Source organism: Plecotus auritus, assembly GCF_963455305.1.
Source record: "Plecotus auritus genome assembly, chromosome: 6".
NCBI lineage: Eukaryota > Metazoa > Chordata > Mammalia > Chiroptera > Vespertilionidae > Plecotus > Plecotus auritus.
This window is the reverse complement of record NC_137773.1, coordinates 30843084-30866956: the sequence shown is the minus strand read 5'-3', so window position 1 is coordinate 30866956 and position 23873 is coordinate 30843084. Positions and strand designations below refer to the sequence as shown.

General features: G+C 47.5%; 1 protein-coding gene across 5 annotated transcripts in view; it reads left to right on the top strand.

The window, feature by feature from the left end:
* PSD2 (pleckstrin and Sec7 domain containing 2) overlaps positions 1-23289 on the top strand; it is a 43620-nt gene extending 20331 nt beyond the window's left edge. For 2 of the 5 annotated variants that reach the window (XM_080672984.1, XM_080672985.1), the window contains 10 exons: positions 1786-1898; positions 2630-2688; positions 11544-11633; positions 12679-12722; positions 13765-13955; positions 14123-14193; positions 14635-14792; positions 15647-15791; positions 17254-17397; positions 20945-23289. In XM_080672984.1, the coding sequence (XP_080529110.1) occupies positions 1786-1898; positions 2630-2688; positions 11544-11633; positions 12679-12722; positions 13765-13955; positions 14123-14193; positions 14635-14792; positions 15647-15791; positions 17254-17397; positions 20945-21154 (1225 nt within the window). In that variant the 3' untranslated portion in view covers positions 21155-23289. Of the gene's footprint in view, positions 1-1785; positions 1899-2629; positions 2693-11543; positions 11634-12678; positions 12723-13764; positions 13956-14122; positions 14194-14634; positions 14793-15646; positions 15792-17253; positions 17398-20944 lie in introns of all 5 variants that reach the window. The other 3 variants (XM_080672983.1, XM_080672982.1, XM_080672986.1) reach the window with 2 other exon arrangements.
* The last annotated feature ends 584 nt before the right edge of the window (positions 23290-23873 follow it).

Genomic DNA, 23873 nt, shown 5'->3' with positions numbered 1-23873 from the left:
TGCAAACAGCCGTAGCCTGAGCTGAGGCTGACGTTTGCATTGGAATGAGAGGGACTGGTTTGGGAAGGTATACAGTGATCAGCTCACGATCAGAGGCTGGACGCTGGGCGGCAGGACCTTGCATGTCAGCCCAGTAGATTGAGGCTGTACTGCACAGACACTGGGGAGCCACAGCAGGTGCTGGGTGTAAAGCAGGATTTGAGAGGCGATGCTGATAGCAGCATGCTGACAGCTTTTGACCTGGAGGCGTCAGGCTTCTCACACTCCACCAGGTGGTAGAAGACAAGGCCTGAGTTTGGTGGCAGCTGTGCTGGGCTGGGGCTTGGGGAAGCCCCCAGGGAAGGGGTGTTTGAGCTGGGGAGTAGGAGCTGGGCTGGATGGCTCATCAGTGGGACAGGTTAAGGCTGGGATGGGGGATGGGTTTTAGAAAGTGCTGATGGGGTGTGAGAAGTGGGAGGGGAAACACAGAGCTGGGGGCCAGCGGAGGGGAAGAGAACAGAGAGCGGGAGAGACAGGGAGAGGAGAAAAACTAGCTGGCGGATGGAGGGCTTTTGCACAGCAGTTGATTGGTTGGGATGGAACAGTGGTCAGCAGTTTCCGATGCCTTGGGAAGCCTCAGAGGGTCAGGACTGGCCAAGCTGGGCTCATAGGTCCCAGAGTGCCTTAGGAGCAGTGTGAGAGAGGATGAAACACAGTGGGCGCCACAAAAACCAAACGAACATTGCAAAGTTAGGAACAAATTACTTAGCTTTGTGAACCAGGACAGATAGAGACCCAAACTACCTCAGCTTGCAGCTTCCCCCAGGTGAGGCGCCTGGCCCCATCTTCCAGACCCTCTGGTGTGGGGATCAGCTGCCAGGGCCCCTGAGAGCTGCTGCCCTTTGTGTTGGGCCCTGGAAGGGGTTGGGAGCTGCCCAGCAGAGGAGAGAAGGCCTTCTGGGCAGGGCCCAGCCTGCTCAGAGGCCCTGAGCAGTGAAAGTGCCTGTCCTGTCCGGGGTCTGAATACATGTGGGGAGGCAGCAGGTGGGTGCAAGGTTGAAGGGACAGGAGGGGGCTTGTGTAGTCAGGAGGGCCAGGACATTATTCTGAGGGCTCTGGTGAGCCAGTGACAAGTTTTAAGCAGGGGTGAATCTTGACTGCATGTGTGTTTAGAAAGACCATTGGGAGGATGTGTTGGGGCGTTGCAGGGGTGCCCCCGTCTGGAGATGTCCTGGCCCATGATGAGGACAGAGGAGGAGGAGGAAGGGTTGAGATTAGGGGTGAAGAACAACTTGGTAACAGCTCAGACTTGGGGTGGGAGAAGAGTGTGGGAGGATAGGGTTGTGCTCTGGGCTCAGCTGGTAACACATAGAGTGAGGAGTGGGTGTGACTGAGGCAGAGCAGTCTGAGGGGCAGGTGTGGTCAGTCTGGGTCCAGCATAGAGGAGGGAGCAAGAAATGGGCATTTACCCCAAAGAAGAGCTGATGCTGGCACTGAGATGTTCCTCTGTTCATCGCAATCTGTCCCTTGACTACTTCCAAAAGGCCCTGGAGAGCAATGAGGGCTGAAACTCCAGAAGCTGTCCTGGGGGCCAGGGGCCTCCCTGAGCTTGGATGCTGGGGCCCTAGAGCATTGGCCCCTTAGGGCAGGTGTGTGTGTGTGTGTGTGTGTGTGTGTGTGTGTGTGTGTGTGTGTGCGCGCGCATATGTGTGTGTGGTGGGGGTTCCTACCCTGAGTGAGGATCCAGACTGACTCAGGAGCTCTGGGAGGGCCTCAGCATCCTTGAATTGCCCCCCCTCCCCCCAGAACCTTCCTGAAGGCCTTCCCGCTGATGGGGGAGACGCAGGAGCGAGAGCGGGTCCTCACTCACTTCTCTCGCCGATACTGCCAGTGCAACCCTGATGACAGGACCTCGGAAGGTATGGCCACCTGCCCCACTCTGCCTGCCCCTCCCTGCCAGGCCCTGGCTTCCTCCTGCCCTGGTCTATCTGCCACTTCTGTCCTGCTCAATAAACATTGAGTGAATAAGCTACAGCACATGGGATGGGCACAGCCTGCTGGGCAAGAGACCTCCTGATATCTTGCCCATTGCCATTCCCCAGGCCTGAAACCCTCCATCCTAGAGATTCAGTCCTTTGGGTCTTTGTTCTCCCTGATCCCCCGTTGCAATACCGTTTCTCAGTGTGGTGGGGGTCCTGATGTGGGGGTCTGGGCTGGGGCCCTCTTAGGGGCCAGACCTGCCCTAAGGATGGACCTGAGTTCCAGAAACTGGGGGACTAGGCCAGTTATTTGAAGAGATACAGGCTATGGCAGAGATATGGCCTGGGAACCAGAGCCATTCCTGGGTCTGAGGTTCAAGGTGAGTTTGGCCACAGGAGGTAGGAGTTTGAGCCAGAGCAGGCCCAGGGTGGTCAAGTCTCCTCTGAGGGAGGGGTTGACCCTGACCTTGGGCAGGCAAGTGACTCCAGTGCCTCAATGGGGGTAGGGCAGGGGGCATCACACAGGCACTGGGCCCTGATTGGGTTTAGCAGGTGGCTGGCCTCTTCCAATCTCTGAGACCTTCAGCCTGGCTCTGTCAGGAGACAAGGGGGTGGCTGGGAGTGGGAATGAGTGGGCCCTCACACTGAGGGTGCCGCCATCTCTGATTTAGATGGGATCCACACGCTCACCTGTGCCCTGATGCTGCTCAACACGGACCTGCATGGACATGTGAGTTGGGGAGGCGGGGAGGAGAGGTATCCTCTCACGGACTCACCCAGGTTGTTAGGGGCCAGCCCTTTCTCCAGCCCCCTTCCTGAGACCTACTGCTTAGGAGCCATGCTTCTTCAGCAGACCTGAGAGCTGGGCAGTGTGGCCTCTAGACATGGTCCTGCCCTAGTTTATCCAGCTGACACGTGCCTCGGCCCCGCCCAAGCAGGGCAGTGAGAAGAGCTGAGGCACACAGGAATTTGGGATGTGCTAAATAAGATGTGTGATCCTAGCTGCATTCAGGCCAGTCATTGCTAAAAGGTCACGTGCTCTTCCTACCCTTCATCCCACAAGTCCGAATGTGGCCCCATTGAAGCGCCACACACCAGGTCGCCCCTACCTATCAAATGGCAGTTTCCCTCCAGAGGCATTCTTGTCACCCTGCCCCCCACCAGCCAAACAGTGGAGTGACAGGTGGGTGCCTGGGTGGGCTGTGAGGCTGTCTGGTCCGGGCCCTGGACTTTCTCAGTGCTGCTCTGACTCAATGACTCCTTTTTCCTTATTTGCTCCGGGGACACCCCTTTGGGCTCTCTTGCCCTCCCTCAGGTGGTAAGTGTAGCTGCTGGTGTGCATGCCCTGTGAGCCTAGACCCTCATCTCCATGTTCCCCTCCATGCCTCCCATCACTGTGTCTGGCCCCACCGATCACTGCCCCCCTCATTGCTCACCCAGATCAGAGCCCCCTGTGATATTTTAGTGACTCATGGGGACAACAGGCCAGCATGTCTGGTTCCAGAGTGAACCCAGAATTCCAGGCACATAGGGTGGAAGAAAGAACTGGGACAGACACGACTTCAGATCCTATTCTTGCCTCCACGGGGTAGCTCTGTGACCCTGGACAGGACACCGGCCTGCTCTGATCTCAGGTTCTGCATCTGTAGGTGGGAGTAATGATTTCCCACACATCATCCTGGGAGGGCTGAGAGGTAATATACACAACACCAAATGTCAAGGTCTGGCACCTAGTAAGGATTTAATTATGAATAATATTATGTAAGAATAACAATAGTTTTCATTATTACTATTAACATTTACTTGATGGAGAACCCAAAGGCCAAGCCTGAAGATTCTTTCAGGGTCAAGAATGTAAAGGCCACTCAGTCTAATGACAGCCTGAGTGGGCAAGGGCACATGGGGGCACCTGGTCTGGGGAGGTGAGAGACTCGTGACCTTTGTAAGAAGAATAGTCACGTGACAACTTTGGTTATGTCCACCTGGGCCCATGGCCATGTGTGGAAGGATGTAAGATATGTGTATTCCATGGGAATGTCACCAGAGCTAACACCTGTTAACCTGCTAATGTTCCCCCAACACCAGCTCGCTCTGTGTATAGAGAGCAGGTCTTACTAGCACACCTTAAAGGGAACATTAAACATACCCTACCTACCCTTGGCAGGGCCTGAGAGCAACCTCAGGACCCAGTCACTGCTGTGCCAAGTCCTGGATGCCCCTCTCCATGGCTAAGAGCTGCTAAGGAGGGCAGCAGCCGCTCTTCAATGAACCCACTGGGTGGATAATACTTCTGAGTTTGTTGGGCTTAGCTGCCAATGGCCCCACATTAATGCCCGTAGCTGAAGAGAAACATCAACACCTTCATAGATCAGAGGTGGGTGGGGCAAGATTGTTCATATTAGCAGCCAAGTGACATTGAGGATGCCATCTTTCTCTCTGGAGGCAGTATTGCTCAAGATCAGGAACAAGGGTCATTGGCTTCTCCACACAATAGCTGTGTGGCCTGGGGCAAGTTACTCACTAAACCTCAGTTCCCCCATTGTCAAGTCCCATGAGGCTTAAGGAGACAGCATTGGCCAAGCCTTTAGCCCAGGGCCTGGTTGTTGGAGTTACTGTGAGCTCTCCAAAGGACCCCATGGAAACAGTGTCCTCTGCTTTGTGTCTCCCCCCTCTCTTCCTTGCCTCACTGCGCTCCTCAAACATCCAGGCCCTGGGAGGGGTCTGTGACCAGGCTGGCCATACTCTTCTGCTGGGAGACAGAGGCTGTGGGAGGTCTGAGGGTCAAGGGCGGGCTGGGAGGTCCTGTTGATCCCAAATGGGGTGAGGTGGGGAGAGAGGAGTTGGGAACTTGGAGGTCTCAACTCATCCCCCGCCCTGCCCTTGGCTTTGAGATGATCCGGGTACTTGTCTTTTTATTTTTGTTTTCTGGGTACATGACTTTTTGCTTGGTTGTAATTATATTTTAAAATCAGATAATTTACCTGGTGTGATTTCACTTCTTTGTAATTTGTTGTCTTGTTTTTCTGTCCAGAGAGAGATCAGTTTTAGTAGCTGTTTCATGTGGACTTAAAAAGAAAATGTATTCTGCAGGTGTTGGTTGAAATGTCCTATATGTGTAGATAAGGTCAAGTCTTTTAATTGTGTTGTAAAAATCTTGTATCTCTTTAGTGACTTCTTTTATTGTGGTAAAATACACATAACATAAAATATATGGTTTGCAATTTTCCCCTCATTCTGTGGGTTGTCTTTTTACTCTCTTGATAATGTCTTTTTATGCACAAAGTTTTAAGGTTTTATGAAGTCCAATTTATCTATTTTGTCTCCTGTTGCTTGCTTTTAGTGTCATGTGTAAGTAACCATTGCCAAATCGAAGGTTGTGAAAATGTCATAGATTTTCTTATGATGTCTTTGTCAAGTTTTAGTATCAGGCCTTATGGAAGAGTTAGGAAGTGTTCTCTTTAATTTTTTGGAAGAGTTTGAGAAGTATTGATGTTAATTTTTTAAAAAATATTTGATAAAATTTACTAGTGAAGCTATCTGGTCCTGGGCTTTTCTTAATTGTGAGGTTTTTGATTGTTGATTTAATTCCTTTACGTGTTATGGGTCTATTCAGAGTTCCTACTTCTTGAGCCAGTTTGGTAGTTTGTGTGTTTGTAGGAATTTGTCCATTTCATCTAGGTTATCTAATTTATTGGCATTACTTAATTGTTGTTAACTAATTAATTGTTTAGTATTCTTGTTCTTCCTGTTACCAAGAAAGCAGTGTTAAAAATTCCAACTGACTGGCCTTTGTGACTCAGTTGGTTGGAGCATGTCCCATACACCTAAAGGTGGCTGGTTTGATTTCAGTAAGGGCATGTGCAGGGAGGTGACCAATCAATGTTTCTCTCTCATATTGGTGTTCTCTCTCTCTCTCTCTCTCTCTCTCCCCCTATCTCTCTCTTCCTCTCTCTCTAAAAATCAATAACCATGTCCTCAGGTGAGGATAAAAAAATGTCCAACCAAGATTATGAATATATCTTTCTCCTTTGGTTCTATCAATTTTTCTCTTTTATTTTTTGAGACTATTATTAGCTGTATACAAATTTAGGATGCTATATCTTCTGGTAGATTGACCCTTATATCATTATTAATTCCCTTTCTTTTTCTCTAGTAATGTTTCTTGTCCTCAAGTCTATTTTGTCAGATATTATGTTTGTCAATATGGTTATACTGAAGTTCTTTTGTTAGTGTTGGCATTTATATATTTTTCCATCCTTTGCTTGCAAGATTTCTGTTCCCTTACATTTAAGATGTATCTCTTGTATCATCTACTTAAAAAAATCAAGTCTGATAATATTTGCCTCTTAATTTGACCATGTAATGAATTAATATATTTAATAATTAATATATTTAAACATACCAGGTTACTATTTTTTTTCTTTGACACCTGTTCTCTGTTTCTTTTTTCTTCTTTCTTATCTGCTTTTGGATTATTTAAGTATTTTTTGAATTGTTAGCTTGTTATTTGTGCATTCTTTTAGAATTCTTTTTGTGGTCTGCAATATGCATTCTTCTTCTTTTTAAAATCCTCACCTGAGGATATTTTTTCCATTGCTTTTCAGAGAGTAGAAGGGAGCGGAGAGAGAGAAACATCGATGTGAGAGAGACACATCGACTGGTTGCCTCCTGAATGCGCTCTGACAGGGGCAGGTAGTGAATCTGCAACCGAGGTATGTGCCCTGGACTGGAATTGAACCAGTGACCATCCAGTGTGTAGGCTGATGCTATAACCACTTAGCACATCAGCCAGGACACAATATGCATTTAAAAAAATGTATGTTTTTGTTGATTTTAGAAAGAGAAGAAGAGAGAGGGAGAAAAAGAGAGAGAGAAAGAGAGAGAGAGAGAAACATCGACAGTTGCCTCCCATAAGCATCCTGACTGGGGACTGAACCCTCAACCTGGAAATATGCCCTGACCTGGAATTGAACCAGTAACCTTTCAGTGCTTGGGATCATGCTCAACCAACTGAACCACAACGGCCTGGTGCAATATGCATTCTTTTTTTTAAAAAAAAAATCTTTATTGTTCAGATTATTACAGTTGTTCCTCTTTTTTCCCCCCATAGCTCCCCTCCACCCGGTTCCCACCCCATCTTCTGCCCTTATCCCCCACCCCCGCCACTGTCCTTATTTATAGGTGTACGATTTTTGTCCAGTCTCTTCTCACACCCCCACATCCCTTTTCCCCCAAGAATTGTCAGTCCACTCCCTTTCTATGCCCCTGATTCTATTATATTCACCAGTTTATTCTGTTCATCAGATTTTTTATTCACTTGATTTTTAGATTCACTTGTTGATAGATATGTATTTGTTGTTCATAATTTTTATCTTTACCTTTTTCTTCTTCCTCTTCTTAAAGAATACCTTTCAGCATTTCATATAATACTAGTTTGGTGGTGATGAACTCCTTTAGCTTTTTCTTATCGGTGAAGCTCTTTATCTGCCCTTCAATTCTGAATGATAGCTTTGCTGGGTAGAGTAATGTTGGTTGTAGGTTCTTGCTATTCATCACTTTGAATATTTCTTGCCACTCCCTTCTGGCCTGCATAGTTTCTGTTGAGAAATCAGCTGACAGTCGTATGGGTACTCCCTTGTAGGTAACTAACTGTTTTTCTCTTGCTGCTTTTAATCTCTGTCTTTTGCTCTTGGCATTTTAATTATGATGTGTCTTGGTGTGATCCTCTTTGGATTCCTTTTGTTTGGGGTTCTCTGCGCTTCCTGGACTTGTAAGTCTATTTCTTTCACCAGGTGAGGCGAGTTTTCTGTCATTATTTCTTCAAATAGGTTTTCAGTATCTTGCTTTCTCTCTTCTTCTGGCACCCTCATAATTCGGATGTTGGTATGCTTGAAGTTGTCCCAGAGGCTTCTTACACTATCTTCAAATTTTTGGATTCTTTTTTCTTTTTGCTTTTCCGGTTGGGTGTTTTTTGCTTCTTCGTATTTCAAATCTTTGACTTGATTCTTGCAATCCTCTAGTCTGCTGTTAGATCTCTGTATAATATTCTTTATTTCAGTCAGTGTATGCTTAATTTCTAGTTGGTCCTTTTTCATATCCTCGAGGATCTCACTAAATTCATCGGCGGTTTCTAATAAATTCTTGAAAAACCTTATAACCGTGGTTTTGAACTCTATATCCAGTCGTTTGCTTTCCTCCATTTCTGTCATTTGTGACCTGTTTCTTTGTCTCCACATTTTGGCTGCTTGCCTGTGTTGATAGAGTGGCTTTGTGTGCTAGGTGTCCTGTAGGGCCCAGTGGCTCAGCCTCCCCAGTTACCTGAGGTGGACACTCTTGGTGCACCCTTTTGTGGGCTGTGTGCACAGTCTTGTTGTAGTTAAGCCTTGATTGTTGTTGGTATCACTGGGAGGAACTGACCTCCAGGCCAACTGGCTGTGAGAATCATCTGTGTCTACGATGGTAGAACTTCTGTGCTGGAGACACCCTTATGGGGCAAGACTTGCTTCAGTGGGGCTTTGGTGCTCACTGAGTCTGCCCCCTGAGTGTGTCCCTTATGGATCTGAGGAGTTGTAATCTGGATGGTCCCACTCTGACCACTGGGTACACTGGCTCTTGGATCTCCAAGGAGGTGCTAATTTAGCCTCTGCCTGAGGCCACCCAGCAGAAGCTACAGAGAGATCTGCAGATTCCTCTTCTTTGTTTGGGGTTTGGAGGTGCCCAGATAAGGCCCAGCTGTGAAGCAATGCAAGCTGCTGTGGGGTCTTGGGCCTTGTTTTGGATGTTCTGGGTCTCTCTGACCTAGCTGCAGTTTGTTAGGTAATTTTAGAATGCAAAGGGCCAGGCCATTCATATGCAAAGGCCTCTGAGCACAGCTTGGGTGGGGTGGGGTCTCAGGGAATCAACAGGGTGGAGCAAACAGGGGTACAAAATAAAAAAATTACCAGCTATGGCTGATTCTCAGCCCTGCCCTAAGAGGCCCCCGGGTCTCAGTGTCCCACGGTAATCGCTGCAAGCACCTCTGAGAGAAAGCCACCCTCGAGTTCTGACCGATGCCAGACAGTCCAATTTCTCCCCGTATGAGTCTGGGTCCCCAGAGTCTCGCCTGGAACTGGAGTTCAGAGCAGTCGAGAGCTTTTTTCTCCCTCTGGATTGAAAAAGACAGCCGCGTACTCAGTTGCCAGCCCTCGCGCTCATGCCTCTGTACCTCTGCACTTCACTTCTGCAGCTCCTCTGAGTCTCAGTGTGCTTTTCTCTTTCTTTCTAGTTGTAGAATTTCCACTCAGCCAGCCTTCCTGTGGTTCTGGATGATGTCTGTTTTGTCTTTTAGTTGTAGTTTTGAAGTGGTTGTGCGAGGCAGCAAGTTCAGGTGTTTAGCTATGCCGCCATCTTGGTTTCTCCCGCAATATGCATTCTTGATGTATTAAAAGCACTCTTACAGATTCCTGGGCAATAAAATAACCTTAAAGCATTTTAACTCTATTTATTGTCCTCTCAACTTATACACTACTGGTATTATGCTTTCTTGTCTTTTTTAGTTTTATTGTTGACTGGTATTATGCTTTTAACTATTATATATTTCTCTATATTTTGTTCCCCAGAAACTTTATTATTATTGTTTTCCATAATCAATATTCATTTAGATTTGGCCACCCATTTTATTATTCTTCATTTCTTTCTGCTTCTCCATGCTTTCATCTGGAACAGTTTTCCTTCAGTCTGAAGAGTTCCCTTTAGTATTTCCTTTCTTAATTTCAATATTTTTGAAGTATGACTGAGGTGTTTCCCATGGCTTCTTGTCCTTGGTGGGTCCTGAACTCCAATTTTTGTTCTTTAGTCCCCCATTAGACCACTCAGTTGCTCAGCCTTCTGGCCACTGCTTGTGAATTAGCAGATGCTTCCAGGAGGAAAGCTGCTCCTGGTTGGGCTTACCTCTCCATAGTTCCCTTCTCGGCAGATCTTTACCCTTGAAGTCCTCACTACCTTTGTATTTCCCCCAGTGCCTTCACCCAGATGTTTTGTTAATATTTTGACCAGCAATTCTTTTTTTCTGAGAGGTTTTATCTGCAACAAGATGGTCTGTTGTTATGAGGATTGGAAAATTTGCCTGATTATTTTTTGATTTTGTACCCCTGACTGATGGCTGGGGAATGTTCACTGTGTGTGGCACTCAGACAATATTATCAGTATGGCCTTCATACTCCTTTATTATGGATGCACACATAAATGGCTATATATGCACATGCATACATACAAACATGTATACATAAAGTATACACATAAACATATAAAACACACTATATCAAGGCATACGTAGGACCTTTTCTCCTTAAGCCTTTGGAAAAGGTAGAGAAAATTCTTGCTTGTCAGCTACTCATAAAGCCTTATCTCATTGCTTTCTGAATGATTTTCTGTGGTGTATAAGTGTCACACATGATGTTAATAGATTCTCTTTGTTAAAATGGCGCCAAAGTCAATAAATTTGGGAAATTGTCCATGGAATCATTACCTTGGAGACATTCAACACATTTAAGCATGTTAAAGACTCTGAAACATGTAAATAAACTTATTTGATTATGAAATCCCTTTTGGGGGAATACCTATTCCATTGGTAGGTAATCTTGGGAGACACTGCCTATAGCAAACCTAAATCCACAAAATCCTATACCAATAAGTATCTGGTGTTCAAGGGTCTTCGTGTTCACAAAGATGAAGTGTCATCCAGTGTTTCCTCAAATGTGAATATTGCAAGGAGAGTCTGAAAGTATCAGGTGTTGGGTTTGGAGGGCTGGAGCCCCTTTGCTACTTAGTTGGTAAAAAAAAATGAAGACAGAACTTTGGGGTATGCTTATTCCCAGCTTTTTGTCAGTTTTTACCTCCTGGAGTAAAACCATCTGCTTGGGTTCCCTTGGTCTCAGCCAAGCTCAGCACGGGGGACCCATATGTGTTGGTTGGAATTGATTTTTGATTCTCATAAGACCAAACTCTCCCTCACTTCACCTACCTCTTAGAGGTCTTGCCGCCCCTCTGTACAGGTGAGAGGGTGAGACAGTTGTGACGGAATACACAGAGCTTCTGCTCAGGAGCCAAGAGGCCTGGGTTCAAGACCTTGGGAGAGTTAACCGTGGAGTAGCGGGTGAGAGCATGGGCTTTGGTGTCAGACACACTCAGCCCTTCCACTTCCTTGCTGTGTGATCATGGGCATATCACCTTCCTGCACTTCAGTTTCCTTACCTTCAAATGGGGATAATGATAACAACCACTGTTCCTTCTCCTTGTGAAAAGGAAACGATATAATGCATGTCAACTTCAATAACTAGAACATAGTAGGCACCTGGCAAATGTCAACTATTACAATACTGCATTCAATCTGACTCCTTCAACTGGGTTTGAGGAGAACCCCAACCTCTCATGATGCTTGAGGATCAAATAGATCTTGAATGTAAAAAAAGAGTCTTGTAAACTCTTGGAGACAGAGGGAAGTCCTGACCTTGATGCTGCCTCATCCCTTCTGGTTGGGCAGGGCAGGTGTGGGGATGGCACCAGCCTCTGCCCCTACTCTCAGGCAGAACTGTTTCTCCATTACAGAACATTGGCAAGAAGATGTCCTGCCAGCAATTCATTGCCAACTTGGACCACCTGAATGATGGCCAAGACTTTGCCAAAGACCTGCTGAAGGTATAACCTGCTAAGGGCTCCCCTTCTTCCAGCTGTACCAGGGTGGGTGGAGAGAAGAGAGGCCTCTGCCCCACTAAAATGATATTCTAGATTCTTAATGCCAAGGTCAGGGCCACCATGACTTTGGGACAGAGTTAGAAATCATTCAGCTCAACATTTGACTATTATGTGTCTTGAGTTAGGCAGAGGTGTCATGGTAATCATCAACACTGCCACCAATTGTCACAGCTCTCATGGCCATCACCACCACCTTTACCACCACCACTACCATCAATTTCACCATAGAGAAAAGCCCACTCGTTCCTTCAACATCACCAGGAATTAAGGGAATTTAGTTTTCTCTTGAGGCTGAATCCCAGGGTAGAGCTCTGGTCAGTTCTTGACCTTAGAGGATGAAAAACAGGTGTTTTTTTTTGAGGTAGAAAATGAGTTAAGTTTTAGATAGTGGGTTTGAAGGACCTGGTGATGCCAGAGGGACAGTTGGATAGTGAGTTTGGAGGTTAAAAAAATAGAAGATTGTCTCCACCACTCTCTTATCATAGTTACTTTCTTCACCATCAAGAAGCACTTGTTATTTGTGAGATCAAATAATCTCAATCTCACCACCCACCTACATACTTCTCATCTACTCATTCACCCACAAATTCACCTCCCATGCATCCATCCTTCCATCCACTCACCCATCAACTCAGTCATTCACCCATCACCCACACAGACATCCCCTATACCCTAAACATTCCCCCCCCCCACACTCCACATCCAGTCATCCACTCACCATACACCAATTTCCTTACCCATTCACCTAACTACCAACCCACCAACCCATCTACCTACCCTCTCCTCTCACTCAAATCTGTCCACCCAGTCATATACCAATCATCCACCTCATTCACTCACCCATCCAAAAAACAAGTATGAATCAAACACCCACTTTGCCCCACTGGCTTAAAAGTGCTCCCTCACTGCGTCCACATTTTTAGAGGTAGATAGAGATTTCTTTGATTTTTCATTAGAGCTCATCTCTTTCTCTCTACTCCTCTCCCAGGCCCTTTACAACTCCATCAAGAATGAAAAGCTGGAATGGGCCATGTGAGTAGTGTCCATGGGCACAGGTATGGGGACACTGAATCACTGGGAGGGCGAATGGGAGTGGCTGGGGGAGAGGGGGTGTAGGGATATCACTCCTGCCACTCTCCATGGTGCTGATTTTTTCACCCCAGGGCCTGTTGACTCCTGTCCAGCTGGCCAAACCTGATGCTGAGTTCCCCTTTGGGTTTGTTTTCTGTCTTGATAAAAAGTGTGCAGTGTTTACGCTGCTATGGAACAGATTGAATGGTGACTTAAGTTGCACACTGGCTTTCTGTATTGGAGATACTGTCCCTATTCCCAAATAATAACTCTTTCCCCTTTGGCAGGTAGGTAGGTAGGCAGGAGGCATGGGGCCCCCTATATTCCCAAGAATATGACCATGTTTAGGTGGCAACTGTTGTTGGCAGTGGGGATGGGTGACTGCCTCCTAACTTTCCCTGTGAAGGCAGTGAGTCCTGAAGGTGAGCCGTTTGGAAAGAGGGGTGGTGACCTTGCTAGTTGGGGAGACTGAGTAGCTCGGGGAAAGTGGCTGCTCTGCCCTGCTGTGTCCCCAGGGCAGTCTGAGTCTTTGGATCTGTGTGGAGGTCCCAGGCAGGGATTGTCAGGAATTTCAAGCCCACAGGGAAGTGCTGGCATTCTTCTACCAAGGCTCAATGGGAATCCTCATCTACTGGCTGCCCTTCCCCAGCATATCTGTGGGGCTTGGGCAGCAGCTTCAGTCTGGCCATGAGTTACTGCTCCCTGGAGCTGGGCGTTCAGGGTTGGAGAGAAGACGAAGACCAGGAAGGAGATCTGGAGATAATAAGGTCTCCAACTTTGTGATCAAGGGTGGATTGGAACTTGGAGGTAAAAAAAATCAAAGAGCAGAGGTCAGGGGTCAGAATTGAAGACTTGAAGGGAGGAGTCAAAGCTCTAGAATTGGAACCTCTGCTTTTCTGCTCTTCACCTGACTGGCTCTCAGAGGAGTGGTTGGTGGGTAGAGGGCATGCTGATATGGCTGAGGCCTCCCTGGAGGTGGTGCTCAGGCCTAGCACTTTCCCAGTGACGAGGATGAGCTGAGGAAATCACTGTCTGAGCTGGTGGATGACAAGTTTGGGACCGGCACAAAGAAGGTGACACGGATCCTGGATGGTGGCAACCCCTTCCTGGATGTCCCACAGGCTCTCAGCGCTACCACCTACAAGCATGGTGTGCTGACCCGGAAGACCCACGCTGACATGGATGGCAAGAGGAGTGGGTGTCAGGCGGGGGAAGGGGCATGGGGAGGGATGCTAGTCGAGATGGGATCCACCCCCTTTGCCAGTCTTCCGGGGATGCACTGCAGGTTGATGTGCTGGGAGGCAGGGGAGGAGCTATTGGGGTGGGTGGTTGCAGCCACACTACCTGTGCCCTGTCTCCAGCGCCCCGTGGGAGGCGTGGCTGGAAGAAATTCTATGCGGTGCTCAAAGGGACCATCCTGTACCTGCAGAAGGTGAGAGACTGCCTCAGTGTCCTTACCCAATTAGGGTCAGCTCATTCCCCCAACCAGCCCCTGCCTTGTGGTGCCCAGAGTGTGCTGGGAAGGACCTGGGGCTTAGGCAGGTAGATGCTGGGTCCTTCTTGAGAAGGGGCCTGACTCAGGCTCACCCAGAGCTTTGATGAGTGCAGGGAGAGTGTTTTTAAGTGCCCAGGAGCTCAGAGGATAGCAGTGTAAGGCCTGTGCAGGCCTCTGGGATAAACTGAGGAGTGCCTGTAGTGATTCTTGTTGGGGTTGGCATGGTATCACAGCAGCAGGAGTTGAATATGAAGAGAGATATATCAACAGAGGGAGGGAGAACAAAAGGGAGGGCCGGTGAGGGTGGAGGAAATGTGGGTCAGTAAGCCTGAGCCTGGCCATCACAGAGGCTTGCCCGCCTCTACCCCACCTGTCCAGGATGAGTACAGGCCTGACAAAGCTCTGTCTGAGGGTGACTTGAAGAACGCCATTCGCGTGCACCATGCTCTGGCCACCCGGGCCTCTGACTACAGCAAGAAGTCCAACGTGCTCAAGCTGAAGACAGCTGACTGGAGGGTCTTCCTGTTCCAGGCACCGTGAGTAGGAGTGGGAGCCCCTTGCTCCCTCTGGACTCAGAGCCTGCAGCATGGAGCCTGCACTGCACCCCTCTCCTCATCTGCTTTAGGGGAGGTGCCCTCAGCTCCCCCTGCATGAGTACATCCGCTCAGCACAAACCAACAGCAGGGTCCCCTGCAGCCGTGGTTCTCCAAGTGTGGTCTCCTCAGCGTCTCCTGGAAACTTGTTAGAAATGTAGCTTCTCTGGCTCCACCTTAGACCTGCTGACTCAGAACCTCTGGGGTTGGGCCGGCAATCGGGTTTAAACAAGCCCTCCAGGTGATTCTGATGCATGCTGACTCCCTACACAGGGGGTAGATGGAGTCTATGAACCATCCTTCGCTTTAAGTCGGGGTGGGGGGATGGGTGGGAAAGACGCCCTACAGTTTCTCTGTAAGGCCTTCCGTCCATTCCCCTGCACACCATCCTTCTGTGACTTCAGATTGGGCTTCATGTTTCATATGAGAGAGGCTAGTGGGCGAGCTCTCAGGATGGGCGTGTCTGTGCCCGGGATGGAAGTGGGGATGACCTGCTGCCTCTAATGATCCAGGACCCAGTAGCTCCATGGCCATTAGCTCTGGACCTGGCAGCTTTATTTTCACATGAAAATCCAGGTCTTGCCTCAGATCTGGGACAGAAGGGAGCTCCCTATCCAGATATGACCAGGCCCACCCAGCCCCCAGCCCACCCTCCTCCCTCACTCCTTTGCCCACCTGCATGGAGGTATTTGTGCTCTCTCTCTGCCAGGCTAGTGCTGGGTATGGGCTGCTGGGTAGGGAAGAGGAAGTCCTATTGTGAGAAACGGGTACCCTTTCCCCTCCCATGCTGTCCCCAGGAGCAAAGAGGAAATGCTGTCCTGGATCCTTAGGATCAACCTGGTGGCCGCCATCTTCTCAGCCCCGGCCTTCCCAGCTGCTGTCAGCTCCATGAAGAAGTTCTGTCGGCCCCTGCTGCCCTCCTGCACCACTCGCCTCTGCCAGGTACAAGCTCCTGGGGTCATAACACCGCCTCCCCAGGCTGCCTCCCTCATGCCAGGCCCCCTCATTTAATAGCCCTCACCTCAGCTCCTACACAGTGTCCTGGGCTCGGAGACAAGGCGAAGGGGCAAATATTCTCCCCTCTCACCCCCATTTACAGATGGGAAGACTGAGGCCACACACAACACTGGCCTGGTTATGCTGTGGTGAGTGATATGAGTGTGCTTCTATGCCAATGGCAGTGTATCCTATGGATGTGATTGCGGGTCTGTGGGCATCAATTGTGTTTGGCATGAATGTGAGAAAATGTGTGTGTCATAGGGAGCTAGGGATAGGAAGACTTGACTGACCCTTTATCTAGTCATCTACCCTTAAATGTTTTGTTTGTAATGCCAGAAAACTCCAATCCATTCAAACTCCAGTTTTTCAGTTATTTTGTGTTTTTATTTATTTATTTATTTAATATATTTCTTTATTGATTTCAGAGAGGAAGGGAGAAGGAGAGAGAGATAGAAACATCAATGATGAGAGAGAATCATTGATCGGCTGCCTCCTGCACACCCCCTACTGAGGATCGAGCCCACAACCCAGGCATGTTCCCTTGGCCAGAATCGAACCCGGGACCCTTCAGTCCACAGGCTGACGCTCTATCCACTGAGCCAAGCCTGCTAGGGCTTGTGTTTTTATTTTTATTTTTTGAGAGGAAAGGCTAAATGGAGGACCACAACTTGAGAGGTAGAGGGCAGGGGAAGCTTCTTCCTGTCTTTACCAGCTGCTGGCCCTTTTCCTACAGGGCCCTTCTCCTGGGTCTCTCCACTGAGCTCCTGGGGCTGCTGCTTATGCCCAGAGCCTCTACGCATGCTTACTCACTGCACTGTACATGCATTCACACATGTGCATACACATGCCTGCAGCCCATTGCTCACATAGCACAAAGCAATGTGACTTTACTGTGGTGGGATGTGTGCATGCTCTTGTCTGTGTGGCAGTGTCTCTGTCTTTCAGTGTGATCCTGGGTCTGTGACCATTATATGTGTCTGGCATGAGTGTAAGAGAATGTGTGAATTGTATGGAGCCAGGGGTAACTAAGGCCAGGCTGCCCTTGGTCCAGTGTGTTTGTGTGTGCATGTGAGAGTCCATATGAGCCAGGGGATGTCTCTGGGTGATTGTGTGTCTGTCAGGGAGTGTGTATGTGCACATACAAGCTTAGGGTCTCTATTCTCCCAAGCTTGCTGGGGGGCGGGGGTTGGTAGCTAGGAGAGCTGATGCCAACGAGAGCAGGGAGGAAGGAAGAAGGCGGAGGAGCATTCCCTCGAGTCCAGAGCCTGCCTCTACCCCACAAATCAATGACCCTGGCCAGGCCTCCATGTCCCTGTGGTGAAACAGATCCTGGCAGGACAGGATTAGATGCACCCCTAGGACATCCTGAGAGCAGGATCTCACCGTGCAGGACTTGTCTTTGCAGGAGGAGCAGCTGCGTTCTCATGAGAATAAGTTGAGGCAGGTGACTGCAGAGCTGGCTGAGCACAGGTGTCATCCAGTGGAGAGGGGCCACAAATCCAAGGAGGCGGAGGAGAGCCGGCTGAAGGAGCACTATCTCACATTTGAGGTGGGCACTCTGTGGGATGGATGGTGAAGGACAGAGCTGGGGCCCACGGAGGCCAGCTCCACCTACCATCTGCCACTTCTCACCACCAACATCATTCCATAGTCAGGGGGTTTCCTAGTTTGGAGGTCCCCCACTTTGGGGGCTCCCCTGAAGCAATCATTAACTAGCATGCATGGCCTCCTATGGGCCAGTCTGCACAGTCCAGCTGTCAGTGATGGCTCTCAAAGAGCACCAGCCGGGCTCTACCAGACCTTCCTCCCCTCCCACCACTCCTCTCACTCCTCTCCAAGCCACTCTTCACCTCCACTTCCCCACAGGCCCAGCTTCTCAGGAAGCTACCGAATCCCAAGCCCTATCCATGTGACTTTCCCCTCTTTGTCTCATTTTCCTCTTTCATATATTTCTTGAGCAGAGCAACGTAATCTCTCCCCCTAAGCTCTTGCTTCTTTCCATCTCATCTCTCTGCCCACTACCCTGATTCTGCCCCACGATGCTTCCCAAATGGGGCTGACTATCACCTTCATTCGTTGAGGGGTGGGGGTTGGCTTGAGGGAGGAAGGCAGGAACCGTTTTGGACTGGCCTTGGGACTGCCCTGCACATTGGAGTGGACAGCCAGCCAGATAGGCTGGGACTGAGCTAGGAAGCCCCCAGAGCAGGAAGGGCAAGAAGTTACCAATCTCAATCTCTAAATTTCTGCACTGATTTTCTACTGAGGTGTGGGGAAGAGAGGAGAGTTCCCAGGATAGACCCTGACATTTAGAAAAACATAAAGCTTTGTAGCTTATAGAAATCTTACCAGATCCACACTCTCTGCAAGGTAAAAATGGTGATGGCAAAAGCTACAGTGGACTGATCTCTTATGAATTTCCAGGTGTGATTCTGGTCACTTACCTTCTATGGATTGATTTAATCCTCATATTAACTCTGTGAAGTGGGTTCTGTTATTATCCCCATTTTACAGACAGGAAATTGAGGCTTGGAGAGGTCAGATCGCTTGCCTGAGGTGACACAGTAAAAGAAGTGCAGGAGCCAGGATCCTAAACCAGGGGATAGATTATCGTTCCAGTGCCCTGGTCTTCCTCACTCCACCTGGTTTAATTGGGGAGGGGGGATGTGAAGCCCAGCAATGAAGGGGTTTCTGTTCACATGTCTGAGCTGGGCAGGAATAGAGTCTCCTGACCCTTACTCCCTGCTTTTTCCAGGACCCTAGCCTCCCTTAACTGTGATGAGGGCCTAAGCTCAGTGTCAAGGCCCTCAGATACTGTCAAATCTCCCTCCTAAAAGTTTATCAATTTACAACTCGTTTAATAGCTTGTGAGTTCACCTTTCTCTCCATGCCCTCACCAACACTGAACATTATTGAATGTTTTAATCTTCACCAATCTGATAGGCTTACTAAGTGGTGTCTTACTGCTATTTTAATTTGGATTAAAAATTTTAAATTGTGCTCGGCCAGCATGGCTCAGTGGTTGAGCATCGACCTATGAACCAGGAGGTCACGCTTCAATTCCTGGTAAGGGCACTTGCCAGGTTGAGGGCTGAGGGCTCGATCCCCAGTAGGGGGCGTGCAGGAGGCAGCCAATCAATGATTCTCATCGATATTTGTATTTCTCCCTCTTCCTTCCTCTCTGAAATCAATAAAAAAAATTAAAAAAATTTTAAATTGTGATAAAATACACATATCATAAAATTTACCATCTTAACAACTTTAAAGCGTGTGGTTCAGTAATGTTAAGTCTAGTATTCCCACTGTTGTGCAATAAATCTCCAGAACTTTTTCATCTTCCCAAACTGAAACTATACCTATTAAACAACTCCTCAACCTGCCCCCACTCCTCTACCAACACCCCCCGGAAACCACAATTCTACTGTTTATCTCTATGAATTTGACGACTCTAGTATCTTCATATAAGTGGAATCATATAGAACTTGAGTTTTTGTGACTGACTTACATCGCTTAGCATAATGTCCTTAAGGTTTATCTGTGTTGTAGCAAACATGAGAATTTCCTTCCTTTCTAAGGCTGAATAATGTTCCATTGTATGTATATACCATATTGTGTTTATCTCTTCATCTGCTGATGGACATTTGGGTTGCTATCACCTTTCGGCTATTGTGAATAATGCTGCTATGAACATGGGTGTGGAAATATTTCTTCAAAACTCTGTTTTCAGTTCTTTTGGATATATACCCAGAGTGGTATTGCAGGATCATATGGTAATGTTATTTTCTGTTTTTTTTTTTTGTTTGTTTGTTTGTTTTTTGAGGAATAGCCATACTGTTGTCCACAGCGGCTATACATTTTACATTCCCATCAGCAGTGCATGAGGGTTCTAATTTCTCCACATGCTCACCAACACTTGGCATTTTCTGGTGTTTTTTTCCTCTTATATAGCCATACTAATGGATGTGTAGTGGTATCTCATTGTGGTTTTGATTTGCACTTCCTTCAGATTAGTGATTAAAACTTTCACGTGCTTATTGAACATTTGTACATTTTTTGGGGGGGAAATATCTATTCAAGCCCCTTGTCCATTTGTTGATTGGGTTCTTTGTAGAAAGTTTTTTTTTTTTTTAAATACATTCTGTATACTAGACCTTTAGCAGGTATATGATTTATAAATCTTTCCTCTTATTCTTTGGAGATAGAAACATCAATGATGAGAAAGAATCATTGATCGGCTGCTCTCCTGCATGCCCCTCACTGGGGATAGAGCCCACAACCCAGACATGTGCCCTTGACCAGAATTGAACCCAGGACCCTTCGGTCCACAGGCCGATGCTTTATCCACTGAGCCAAACTGGCTAGGGCTCTTCTATTCTTTTTTCTTTTTTTCTTTTTTTATTGATTTCAGAGAGGAAGGGAGAGAGATAGAGAGATAGAAACATCAATGATAAGAGAATCATTGATTGGCTGCCTCCTACATGGCCTATTGGGGGGGATTGAGCCCGAAACCCAGGCATGTGCCCTTGGCTGGAATCGAACCTGGGACCTTTTAGTCCACAAGCTGATGCTCTATCCACTGACCCAAACTGACTAGGGCTCTTCTATTCTTTAGATTGCCTTTTTACTCTATTGTTTGGATCCTTAGATACACAGGAGTTTAAAATTTTGATGTAATCCTGCTCTGGCCAGTGTGGCTCAATTGGTTGAGTATTGTCCTGTGTACCAAAAGGTTGCTGGTTTGATGCCCAGTCAGGGCACATGCCCAGGTTTTGGGCTTAATCCCCGATAGGTGTTTCTTTTTGTTTCTCTTCCTTCCTCCTCTCTCTTTAAAAATCAATAAAAACATATTAAAAAAAAGACTTCCTCTTTAAAAATATTTTTGAATGTAATCCCATTTGTTTTTACTCTTGTTGCCTGTGCTTTCCTATTATTATAAAAAGGAGATAATCCATATTTATTGGATTATCTCCTTTTTACTGACTTATGAGAGTTTTCTGAATATTACAGAAATTAGTCTTTTGTCATCTAAGATACAAATAGTTTTCCACATTTTGTTGTCTTTTGACTTTGTTTTTTACCTTTCTCTGCTCTCTCCCCAGAAAAGCCGTTATGAGACCTATATCCACCTCCTGGCTGTGAAAATCAAAGTGGGCTCAGATGACCTGGAGCGGATCGAGTCCCGGCTGGCCACCCTGGAAGGGGATGACCCTTCCCTCCGCAAGACACACTCAAGCCCTGCCCTCAGCCAGGGCCATGGAACTGTGACTGGCAGCAAAGCCACAAAGGATACCACTGGGCCTGAAACTTAGCTGGCATGGATGAGCAGGCCCCAGAGGCAGGCAAATGCCCCCAGAGGGGTCAGAGAGCACAATTCCAGCCACAGGCCAATTGGGCCAGCTCCAGGCAGTTGACGGGCAGCCATAGGGGTGTGGAGAGCCCCATGAGCCAAGGGGATGGAGATGCTATTCATGGCATTGATTTTGTATTCTAGGGCTTTTCTGGGCCTCAGACCCTCTCCTCAGCCCTTGCATCCCTGTCCACCACGGAGCCTCATTTTGTAGGCCTGTTGTGTGCATGCTCTATATACCATCTCACTGGTGAAGCAGGAAGGGCAGTGGACTTCCCAGGCCTTCGTCTTCTCACAAGTCCTTCCCTCATCTCCCTTGTTTCGGAGGACAGGCCTGGACTCCAGGTCTCAGCTTGGACCCCTACCATTTTTCCTCCTCCTTCCTCTGAGTTGAGCAGCAGCAGGTCTGCAGACCACCAGCACTATCCTCCCTCCCTCTACACAGCAGCCTCTGGAATAACACCCCGTTCTCCCTCTCACATTGCAATAATCCAGGACCTGGGCCTGCTCCTCCGTGCCGAGCTGTCTCCACTCATGTGTGCATCCACCTCTCCTTCCATCCATTGAGGCCACTGCTGCTTTCTTTTATACGGACACAAATGTATAGATATAGGAATTATATATCTATATAAAACCCCCTTTGAGGATGGTTTTGGAACTGTTATCAATTAGAGGATAAAATAAGATGAAGGAAAAGCCTATTTCAGGGCTGCTGTCTGGCCCTATGATAGCCCTGACACTCTGGGAGGAAAGGTGGAAATAGTGTTGACCTCCTCTCACTCCATTCCCCCCTTCCGGCTGACCTGTGACTTACATAGCTCTTACAGTTGATGTTTTGGAATAAATAGGCAGTGTGTGTGTGTGCCACCCTACCTGTCCCACAAGGCATCATGGTGTGTGAGTGGGATGGGACTGTGGCTCTGTTTATTTGTTGGTCTTTATGTTGGTGCTGCCAGGTCTCTGAGCTCCAGAGATGGCCTCTTGTTCAGACCTACTGTTACAGGAATAAAAGACAATCTGCCTTGCAAATAGCCACTTGTCAACAAGCTGGAAGAGATTTGATGGGGGAAAGGTTGTGGAAACCATTCATCCTTGGTCTTGGGAAAAGGTGGAATGACAAGTTGCTGATTGTTTTTTAAGTTGATATTTCTTTCACCATTTCAGAAATGCTAGCTAGCTAAGGACATTTTGGGGAAGAATGAGAAATTTGCCACATGATGATCACAGACTAGCATCCTTTAAACCCCAAGTTCCTCAGACTGACAAGTGGTGGGGGTGATGACACTCTCAATGGAGCTACGATGAGTAAATCCTTTCTATTTTTAAAATAGATTATTGTAGTTTGGCCAGCAATTTGATCTCAGTGGTAATATATTTAGTTAACAAGTCAACCTTGCAACTAAACACGCAACATGTACAAGTCCACTCATATTTGATGCAAGGGATATGTGAATCTGTGGAGAGATGTAGGGATTTAAATTCAGATTATTTCACTTGGATTGTGTGAAAAATGGTGGTGGATTAGGTGGAAGCTACATTGACACTCTCCCAGGACCAAACTGGAAATACAACTAAAATACAGAAGAACCACCCTGAAAAGTCAACTGAGGACTAGCTGGAGAGAATCCTGATAACCAAGGACAGAAAGCAGATTATTTAATTGGGATCAGCTGAAGTGTATTTATAATCAAACCATCTGGCCCCCTCATTTTGCTGAGGATACTTAAATGCTCATTTAAGTGAAATTGAAAGAGCAGTGTGGCAACATAAAGAGCTCTCTGTACTTTTTCCATGCTGTCTCAAAGGTCTTTTGATTTTGGGGGTCAGCTTCCCATTATCCACCTTCTGAGGGCAGGTGAGTGAAAACAGAGGAGCAAGCCCTGTCTGTTGCAGACAGATGTACTTCCCTGAGCACTTGTTGTGCCTCCGATCAGTAAAAAACATTTTTTAGCTCACTTTCTTAATTGTATAATTATTTATTGTAAATTATATACATGTTCTACTGTACTAAAATATTATGTACATTATAAAACATACACAAAAATAGAAATTTAAAAAAGATGAGATGAAAATAAATCTAAATCAAAGTTCTAATATTTTTTTTTTCCTGCATTCTAATGGACCGTTATGTTCACCCCACAAAATAATGCCCATTTTCCAGGACTGTCCAAATCCAGGGGCTGGAGGACAGCAGGTGAGATGCTGCAAGTGGTTGCGCCACCTACTGGTCCTGGGAAGTGGCTGCAGCTCAGGGACTCCTGGGGGCTGCCTCTTGACGACAGTGTCTCTTGAGCATTCATCCTCTCACTCAATGAAGGTCAACAGTACTGCATTGTGCTGGTTGCTGGGGATACTGCGGGGAGAAAAGGATTGACCAGCTACCTGTCCACGTGGGGCTCACAGTCTAGAGGGGAGGGGGACAGACAGTCACCATCACCATTTGGGACCCTGGGAGGGCTGGGGAGACAAGCCAAAAATGACCTGGCAGAGAGAAGAAAGAATTGGAGGAGTGAGGAAAAAGACTGATTCAGGAAGCTGCCCAAATGTCCTAAGTGCTCCTGGAGACAGGGTGGTGGTAGGGAAGTCACTTAACTGGACTGGACCTCTTCTTGACAGGCCAACTGAAAATGCCCCAAGGCAGAAATTTGAAAGGCAGAGTGGAGAAAACAGAGGAGCAAGGT